The sequence below is a fragment of the Simochromis diagramma genome, unplaced genomic scaffold (assembly GCF_900408965.1).
Source record: "Simochromis diagramma unplaced genomic scaffold, fSimDia1.1 OVJJ01000343.1, whole genome shotgun sequence".
Taxonomy (NCBI): Eukaryota; Metazoa; Chordata; class Actinopteri; order Cichliformes; family Cichlidae; genus Simochromis; species Simochromis diagramma.
In genome coordinates, this window is record NW_024386831.1 from 6,503,273 (window position 1) to 6,512,576 (window position 9,304).

The following is a 9,304-nucleotide window of genomic DNA, read 5'->3' on the forward strand; positions in this document are numbered from 1 at the left end:
AACCATTATGTTTCCTTGCAAAATAAAATGTGTTGTAGGTGACATTTAAACTTTTTGGTACAGGAAATACTGAAAGACTCCACTTTAGCTGTAACACACACACACACAGACACACACAGGAGTTTTTATTGGTTCTGACGGGAGCACATACCATCACATGACCCGTAATCTAACCCTTTTCTCACACAGCGCTTTTGAGCTTGACCCAGATTTCAGTTTAATGTTAATATCATGGCTTAATTTTGACATTTAGAATATTAGAAATCAGTATTATGTAGGGAAAGAAGAAAACAACATTATTATAACAACAAGCAAAAAATAGGAGTATAAAAAAAGAGTGTCTCTTTAAAAGGCTCTAATTATGAAGCAAATCAGGTTTTGGCAGGAGTGGGACCTCCCACTCCACTGTGTGTCTTTCTTTGTGTTTGTGACTTACTGCTGATTCTCACAGTGGAGTGTAGAGTTTCACTTCTCTTATCTGATCAAAAAGAAAAATACACAGACAAAAAAAAACAACAACACCACATTAGGTAACTTATTACTTAAACTGATGCTGGTTCAGCTGTTTAAGAAGGCTTCAGCTCACCATGGCCTACCGCCTGTTTGAAGGCAAGCAGCATGCTTCTTCCTACTGGAGGTACAGGATCTCTCCATCAGGTCATCTATTTCAACACGTGCTCGACTTCCTGGAAAAACATGTAAGTGTGACAAATGCTTCTCCTTCAAGAATCCTTTCCACTGTAAACTGCCATCAAACATTTACAGCGCGTTAACATGTTGAATATTTTGTCAGAAAGGTCGGCCCTTTGAGCTGGCAGTGGACGTGGGATGCGGCTCAGGACAGGGCACTCTGCTGCTGGCCAGACACTTCGCCTCTGTGGTGGGCACTGACGTGAGTCCCGCCCAGCTGGAAGTGGCTTTGCAGCACGCCAAAGAGCCGAACATCACGTACAAGTAAGAAAAGACCAAACGAGTCAGAATTCATCAAAACTCGTGCCTGTAAAAAAAATAAAATACCACAGTTGATGCCACATCATTTGTTCAGTTCTAGTAGGAAAATGTTCCTTAATGTAAGCCTCACAGCATGACCAGTCTTCACAGGACAGGGGTTACATTGTTCTGCCGCGAGCTACGTGTTTTCAGAAGTCCTGCATAAACACTCTGAAAAATGATCCTGCAGTCGGTCAAAAGTTTCACTTGGCCTTTGCTCCTCTTTCATCTTCAGACAGTGTGGTGCCGAGGAGCTGCCACTCGCTGACAGCTCAGTGGACCTGGTGACGGCCATGTCTGCCTTCCACTGGTTTGACAGGCCACGCTTTCTCGAAGAGGTCCACAGGGTCCTGAAGCCCCGCGGCTGCTTAGCCTTGCTCAGCTACACCATTGACATGGAGCTCAGCTACGCCGACTGCTGCTCGCACTCACTAAACCAAGTCTGCAAAGAGGTGCTCACATAATATCCACCTAGAATAGACTGCTGTGTTTTCATTACCACTGTTTAGTGGTTTTTAAAGTAATGCAGCAAAACCATTTCTGGAAAAACTCTTGAGCGCTCACTTATACACCACAAAGTCAATATGATTACTAAAATAACTCTTTTCTTTAAGACTAAACATTATTCAAGCTTCATATTCATGTCCAGGAAGGTGATTTCAGTTAAAATAGTTACATTTAAACTAAATAATTCTTACAGAAAAGATTTATGTAAAAAGGATTAGATGTTCCTGTGTTTAAAGTCTGTTTTAGAGGGTAAAAAAAAAAGTCCACCTTAACTAATAAATATATAAGGAAGGAGGGTTTGTGTGCCACTCAGATGTTATTTTATAGGAATGTGAGCGGTGAATAACGGCGCTTTCAAAAAACAGCCAAAAGATGATAAATAATAATAAAGGAAGCATCTCCTCTCTGCTTTCGGTGGAGTTTTATGCACCAGCTTCATTGCCACATCATCCAGAGAAACAGCACTTGGTGCAGTGCAAACATAAGGACACAGACCTCATCAGAGTTTGGATTACTTTGCTGTTAAGAAACTAAGATGATGTGCGTTGCCATCTAGAGGGCGTTTCTGGTAAAACAGCCTGAGCTGAGGGGTGCAGTTGTTTGAGTTGATGAGTGAGGTGCACCAACTTTGAGTGGACTGTAACACACAGCTCATAGTTATCATAACTTGAATATTACCGAGTTATGTCTGGTTGATGCTCTTTGTCATATTATTAACAAATTCATAATAAATACTTCTCATGGCCTTTTCTGTTGGATTTGCCAGTTTTATGCAGCGTTGCAGCCGTACCGCAGCCCCCACCTTGGAGTGAGCTCTATTAACTTGTACCGGGAGGCCTTAGAAACTATTCCCTACCCTCACAAGGAATGGTAAATAATCCTAACTCTAATTGTTTCTTAATATGGAATTTTCACAGCAGACCACCATTACTTATGTAACAGACGTTTTAATTCTTTCCAGCATATACATGTTGTGTACTTTGTAATTTGTAACATTTAAAAAATAAATAAATAAAAATAAAAATATCACTTTAGCTATTTTAATGTTCAGCATCCACTTTTAAAAAAAAAAAATCCCCTTGGCATGTCTGATGGGTATTTTATTTCTCTCTCTCTCTCTCTCTCCACTGACTGCGTTCATGCCGCGAGTGTATTTTGTGTTACAGGCAGGAGTGTTTGTGGGACAGAAAGACCATGCCTCTGTCCAGCTACATGGGGCTGGTGGAGTCTTTCTCCAGCTATCAGGCTCTGCTGAGAGACGACCCGCAGGAGGCCTCCAGACTCTCCCAGGACATCTGTCAGAGGTGAACCGGGACCTTCACGGTGTATATGTGTCACAATGACAATAATGTGTTTTGACAGTTTAATGTTCCTCAGTGTTAAAATCTATTACATACAGTAACATGACAAACATGTCAGCAGGTTTTGTGGATGATAATAATGTCAGTGGAAAAACCACAATTATAGGTGTAAGACTGGCATTCGTTGTTGTCTAAACGAGTCCCTCTAGCTGAATTATCATGCGCTCTGCTTCCTGTGTTTCTCTGCATAGGCTGATGTCTGTAATGAAGGTGACCTCTGCAGAGACAGAGGTGGTGGTGGCTGTCAAGTATTACTACCTTTTGGCCTGCAAACCACAGGAAGCCTGACACCTGTCTCCTCCATTATTATTATTATTATAACAACAAAAATGAACCTAATTAAGGATCCAGTAGAAAACATGTCCTGTTTTTGTTTTCTCTTCAGTTTCTCTGTGCACAAATGTATCTCTTTGATACTCAAAATTTAGGACAAGCTCAGAAACAAATAGTGCTATATAATGCTTTAATTACATAATTTATTTCCTGTATTTTAACTAAAATTAGTCACGTGTGTACATTTACCGTACAAACATAAGAGTGATATTCATCATCACACTTAATAATCCAGCTTTTATAAAACCAGCCTTTTCATAGAGAAGTTGCACAGAAAGGTTGTGCAGATATTATCTGCTGAATACGCACTTTTCCCTATAAGCACAGAATTATATACTCAGTGTTTGCATCAGACTGCTTTAGTAAATTCTCAGAAACATGTGAAGCCTTCATGGTGTTTCATAGGTTGCCACTAGAGGGAGGCATTGATCAATGTTCTACTGATGACTGAGACCATTCCGATCAGGTTTTTGTAAGTCTGGCAAAGCACCACCATTAAAACCCGACTGCTGTGTCCTTGGTTTCTTCATCATCACCATTATCAGTGTCTGCTTGGCTTCATTGCCCAGGAGGAGATGTAAATGAAGCCCCTGTTATCTTAATGTCGGTGTGCTTGGGCCATTTTCAACCTTCAGTCTTTGAAAGTTCATCACAGCTTCTCTTAAATTTGTTTGCTCAGAATCTCAGTGAAAAAAATAGAATTTCCTTAACTATCACAAGGGGTTGGAGTTGCTATTGCTTCTTAACAGTTCTCTAAGACCTTGTATCACTCTTGTCTACAGGGCTTTAGAAAACCTTTGAACTTCTCAGGGCCCTCATCCCATTACAGACCACAGTGGATTTATGGGCTTGTTCTCCAGACTAATCCTTTTGTATTCTTGTCTTTACTGAGCTGAGAGTAACTTTGTCATGTTTGTTATGCTTAAAATAGCCTCAATTATGTTCTCATAAACCCGGACTTTCTAACTGAGGGCCTTTATTATAAACACATTATAGTCCTGCAGTGCAGGAGTGTTAAACATTAGAGTGCCACTTGTTGCTGCTGGCATGACTTGAGATCATGGTTTGACTCAGGAGGGCCAAGTAAGCATGTTTGCCTAATCTGAAGTTGGTCTGCTTTAACCTGACAGGACATCCTCAAAATATGTAGTTACCTACATTTTGTTTCACTCTATATCATTTTATTTTTACAGTATCTTCTTGTCTTCCTCCTCTGACCAGGCAGAAGTATCTAACAAAATCTGTTAAATAGTGAAAAACATGACATTCTCACTTCCCGGTGCTTTTTGATTTTCTTCTTCCAATTTCTGGATTTTTTAATGATTTTTTTTACCTTTAACTTTTTAGTTTCCTTTGAGCATTATTGCAGTTTTTTTTTTTAAATGTAATTAATGTAGTGAAGGTGACAGCTGATTTAAACTATGATAGAATAATAGTTGTAAATAATATTACTTTCATGTATTAAATACAACAATTTACTGTGGCACATCTGCGTCCTCCTTTCTCTCTGATGTTTCAAGTGCATGGGCTCCATTCAGATCTCATTATAAGCACCCTGCTATCATCTAAAGATATGGAAGGAAATCAATAGCTGTCTGTCCTTTGAAATCACATCTGTTCTGTCAGGCTGCTGACAAAGCTTAGCAGAAAGTCAGCTTGAAGGGATTTATTTTTATTGATCTGCTTTTGAATTACATCTTTGCACAATGGGGTACTCTGTGCATGCATCTCTGCAGACTCCACATCTTTGGGCACAGTCTGTGTCTATGTAACAGTTTCTGATTTTAATGGGAAATGATTAAAAATAATGTGAAAGCTGAGAATAATTTGAAGACCACCTGGAAGTCAAGAACACAAACAAACCAAGATCAGAATCTTCAACTCTGATCTTAAATCAGTTTTGCTCTGTGGTGCAGAACATAGGAAGCTGAGAAAGCTGCTGATGAAGGTCTGTGAGCCTGTCTAACAAACATTTTGAAGACTTACTGGTCTAACTTGATCTGCAATGACCTGTAGGAAAAAGCAAAACAAAGACCTGCAGAAGAAGAGGAGGATGAGATGGGTAGGACACAAGGGAACACCACCACAGACGAGCCTGAAGGAAAGGAAAAAAGAGGCAGCCCAGAGTTTGAATAAGCAAATATTTGAATATACAAATATGAGCTAGAGCTCATTTGCATCCTCCTCCTTTGTTCCTCCTCCATCCCTATACAATGATCAAACAGAAGCAAAGGGGCTTAAGGAGAGTTTTAGTTTCGTCAGCGCACGTGTGCGGTGATTTGTGACTGAAGAAAACTCGGGTGTTTACATCAGAGACGCCAGGCTCTGATAGTAACTCTCATTGAATTCTGCAGAATGTGCTGGAGCAACTTCAAACCAACTGAGATATTCTGTCAAACAGTGAGCATGTCTGATGTGTCTGCTAAACACGTGTTTCCATCTGTGCAGTCTTGAATGTTATGCATTAAAAACCAAAGCAAGGATATTAATAACAGACAAATAATTTTGTAGAGCATACATCGTAAAATGAACACAAGGAAGCACAAACAGTCCTCTGGTGACTCAGTGTTTTCTGGTACTTGCTAACACTGCACATTACACATCAGCTTCCCGCATGCCCGAGGACAGCATGACCAAATACTTCCATCAGGGTCTACTTTTTGACACAATTCTTCTTTCAGCACTTTGCCCTGTCACGTCGCATATTCCTAAAGCTCACCTACAACAATAACACCACATCTAATGGTACATGAGTAAAGGTGGATTGCTTGTAATGGGTTTGACACAAAAGGTATACCTTTTTCTGACATGACAAATTTGAGCCTGATACACGTTCTCTGGCAGCACTAAGCTACATGTCTTACTCTGCTCAGGAATCACTACTGCAGGGAATTTCAGCTCATAACATTCTTCTACATTTCATACATAAATTAGTCTGAATGAAAAGGCAGCAAGGTTGATGGCTGTCTGTATTTACCATCAGGTATAAGCATGACTGATCTGCAGCTATATGCAACAGACTCTGATCTTCTGTGTGTTCAGACACTTTTCTATCAGAATCAGCACAAACGTTTTGTTTTTGTTTGTTTTTTTAACTTTGAGCTACAGAAGCTCGTCTGTCAGATCAGACCTTAAATCCTCATGTGCATCCATGAACCTTGGTGGTCCATGACCCGTCACTGGATTACCACTGTTCCTTCCGTGGACCACTTTTGGTCGATCCCTATAAACCAGGAGCAGGGCTGTGGTTGTGATCCAGTCATCTAACATCACAGTTTGGCCTTTTGTCAAACTCAAAACTCACCGTTTTTCCAGCTTCCAACATCAACTTTGAAGACAAAATGTTCTCCTGCTCCCTGATATAGTCCACCCACTAACAGGTACCATGATGAAGAGATAATCAGTGTCATTCAGTTCACCTGCAGCGGTCAGAGCATTACACCTAATCGGTGTAAATGTTAGTGCAGAGATGGACTGGCATCCTGTCTGCACTGTGCTCTGTAAAACCCCTGTTCCCTGAATCAAACAAGGATGGATTGTTTTGTCTCACACAATAGTAACAGATTTTTGATAGAACCTAGCTGATAATAGCAAGTTTGCAACAGACATAATAACGGTATAAAAATGATATCACAAGCATTACTCATGTTCTTGTGGATACATTTTCCTTTAAACTGAGTGGACACTGTGCCAACATCTGGGTCATTTGGTCCAGTGGGGAGAGCAAAGCCCCAAGTGTAACTTTTTGTTTCTGCATGATTAAGACTGGAGCCTCTGGGGCTGATGTCACTGCTGCTGCAGTCGCAGTGTGATCTGAATCGACAGCCAGACATGACTTTATTGTGCATTCAGAGTAACCAGGGTACTTCTGGGGACATTTAAGAAAAAATCTTTGTTAAAACTATTTTTCTTTTATTCTGTACTTTGGTTTCTGAAAAAATATGAGCAAATCTTTGGTTCACCCATAAACTACAGATGTTTATTGTGCCAGTTAGAATATGAATTAGAAATAACAAAGAGCTGCTGTCCTTGGATACAAGCACATAACATACAGTGGTTTAATAAAGTACCAATAACAGTTTAACTGTATTTACATTATTTAGGTGACCTGCAAATTGTCACCAAAGAAATACTTAAAATATACAGTCATTTTAAGTGTTGCATAAATTTTGCAGAAAACAGGCAATATTTCCCCATCCTACATTATAAGTATGCTGTGGAGCCATATTATTGAGTGACTTACCTTTTTACATCGTTATTTATTAAAATAGTTTTTTAATCTTCCTTATATTGATGTGCATGATGGATATTCTATGTTTATTTGTTCTTTTTTGCTTAATCTGTACTTAGAAGCTGCTGAAATTGGCCGATAATATAATAATTTCTTTGTGTTTCTGTAAAAACTTGACTTGTTACTTATTGTAGGGTAACTATCTGTACGTACTGGTAGGTAAATATAATCACGTTGTAATTTCAAATAAAATACACACTGAAATTCCATTCAGCTGATTTTGTACTGTATGAACTTGCTTGTAAATTTTAGGAATAAATAAATATAGCAGATTGTTTTTGTTTACTTTCAAGGCAGCTGTGTAATGAAGCTGGCTCGGAAGTGAATAATTACATGCAAATGCAATCCTGTGGTTTAAAGCTGGAACTCATTAGTTTTGCTGTAACTTGATAATAAAGTCACCAAAAGCGGTTAGCAGTCTCCACAGCTCGACTTAAAATGTCAAATCACTGTGACATTAAATCAAGTGAGTACCTCAAAATAGCACATGCACTGTGAGGAGCGCACACAGCTTCAGTCGGTTAGAGTTAAAATAATAACTTGTGTAATATTTTCCAAGCAGCGTGACTGAATCTGAGTCACGGAAGGGAAACGAAGATTAAAGATCTGCCTTCAAGGACAATCCAGAGCCACCGGCGTGTAGACAACATAGCAGCAGAAGATAAATCCTAATACGTTTCTATGGGACTGTTTTTTTCACTTGGGCTGAATACTTTCCAAGGCACCGATGGGCTTCAGACATCAAAGCTGACAGAAGCTAATTAAACATTTCAATTTCAAGATGTTTCTGAAAAGATAAACAGAACTCAGAAATTCCTTAAGGGGCACTTCTGTCAGTTAATTGCCTCCTTTGGGTAAAAGTAACAAACTTTGTTTTAAATCCCCCTCTTTAGTCTGTTTTGATCTCTGAGGCCCTGACGTGACAGCATACATAATTTTAGTAAATGTCTTGATTTTCATACTGGATTGGGGTCATTTAAGGACAGAAAGTCTAATTTGTCTATTTCTTTAGTCTGTGTTCTTGATCTCTCGCTCTCTTTTTAGGCTAAAACTCTCATTGATTTATGAGAGTATTTATTTGCTTGGGGTTCGAGTGTAATTTTTGCACTATTAATTATAAATATTTACTTATTTACTTTGGTTCTCGATCTCTACAATGAAGCACCAACACTCCCACAAATAAATACAGATGTACGCTTTTTGTTACTGGACATCCTCCGAATAACAAACGCATTGTGTGAAGCGAGGAAGTGAACGTAACACAGTCACGGGGTTAGTCCTTTGGTCAGAAAGCCTGATGGCCAACACCTGTCTAAACACATGTAGATGAAAAACAGAATGCGCACCCGCTGCAAGATTAATACGCCCCTCCTGTTTTAAGACCCTTATCTAATCAGACGGGTCAGTCAAGAGCATGTGCTTGTTTACAGTGACAGCACCACCCTCCTTCCTTGTTCAACTGGCCGAGTGAATGAACAGTTTTCGTCCAAATACTTTAGGGCGAACTGGGTTTGCTCCAAGAAAGTGTGCTGTTCTGTCAAACAGCAATACTCCGGTTTATTTTCTGAGTGTGTTTGTGTGTCTTTGTGCAGACATGGTAAACAGGAGGTTTTCATTTCATATGATGCTTCTTCATCCTAACGTTTGAATTTATGAGCCTTTGCCCAGCACAGCAATGCAAGAGAACACCTTCACAGATAGATAGATAGAGATAGATATAGATAGATAGATATATAGATAGATAGATAGATAGATAGATAGATAGATAGAATTTTAATTCAACTGATATAACTGAAATAACAAGAGAAAAAACTTAAAAACC

The 9,304-nt window shown here is 39.3% G+C and overlaps 2 protein-coding genes and 1 long non-coding RNA gene across 3 annotated transcripts in view; 1 reads left to right on the forward strand and 2 right to left on the reverse strand.

Moving 5' to 3' along the window:
• Nucleotides 1–368: 368 nt before the first annotated feature.
• LOC120731001 (putative methyltransferase DDB_G0268948) lies at nucleotides 369–4,232 on the forward strand. The gene is made up of 6 exons (XM_040027711.1): nucleotides 369–698; nucleotides 794–954; nucleotides 1,226–1,442; nucleotides 2,264–2,367; nucleotides 2,664–2,801; nucleotides 3,050–4,232. Exons 1-6 carry the CDS (start codon nucleotides 588–590, stop codon nucleotides 3,144–3,146), a joined length of 828 nt encoding a protein of 275 aa, XP_039883645.1. The 5' UTR covers nucleotides 369–587; the 3' UTR covers nucleotides 3,147–4,232.
• Nucleotides 4,233–4,782: 550 nt separating this feature from the next.
• Nucleotides 4,783–6,684, reverse strand: LOC120731003. Its single transcript, XR_005695256.1, has 2 exons — nucleotides 6,322–6,684; nucleotides 4,783–5,226 (listed from the first exon to the last, which is right to left on the reverse strand). It is a non-coding gene; the product is annotated as an uncharacterized LOC120731003 (long non-coding RNA).
• Nucleotides 6,685–8,258: 1,574 nt separating this feature from the next.
• LOC120731370 (olfactory receptor 142-like) overlaps nucleotides 8,259–9,304 on the reverse strand; it is a 7,590-nt gene continuing 6,544 nt past the window's right edge. The window contains exons 2-3 of the mRNA XM_040028381.1: nucleotides 8,352–8,401; nucleotides 8,259–8,269 (exon numbers count right to left, since the gene is read on the reverse strand). Of these exons, the coding sequence (XP_039884315.1) occupies nucleotides 8,259–8,269; nucleotides 8,352–8,401 (61 nt within the window). The remainder of the gene's footprint in view (nucleotides 8,270–8,351; nucleotides 8,402–9,304) is intronic.

Excerpts from the sequence above, each read along its gene's own strand:
- LOC120731001 (XM_040027711.1), top strand. The coding sequence starts at position 588 with ATGGCCTACCGCCTGTTTGAAGGCAAGCAGCATGCTTCTTCCTACTGG. Across the intron at positions 955-1,225 it reads GAGCCGAACATCACGTACAA|ACAGTGTGGTGCCGAGGAGC; the intron begins GTAAGAAAAGAC and ends TTTCATCTTCAG. Across the intron at positions 1,443-2,263 it reads TAAACCAAGTCTGCAAAGAG|TTTTATGCAGCGTTGCAGCC; the intron begins GTGCTCACATAA and ends TGGATTTGCCAG.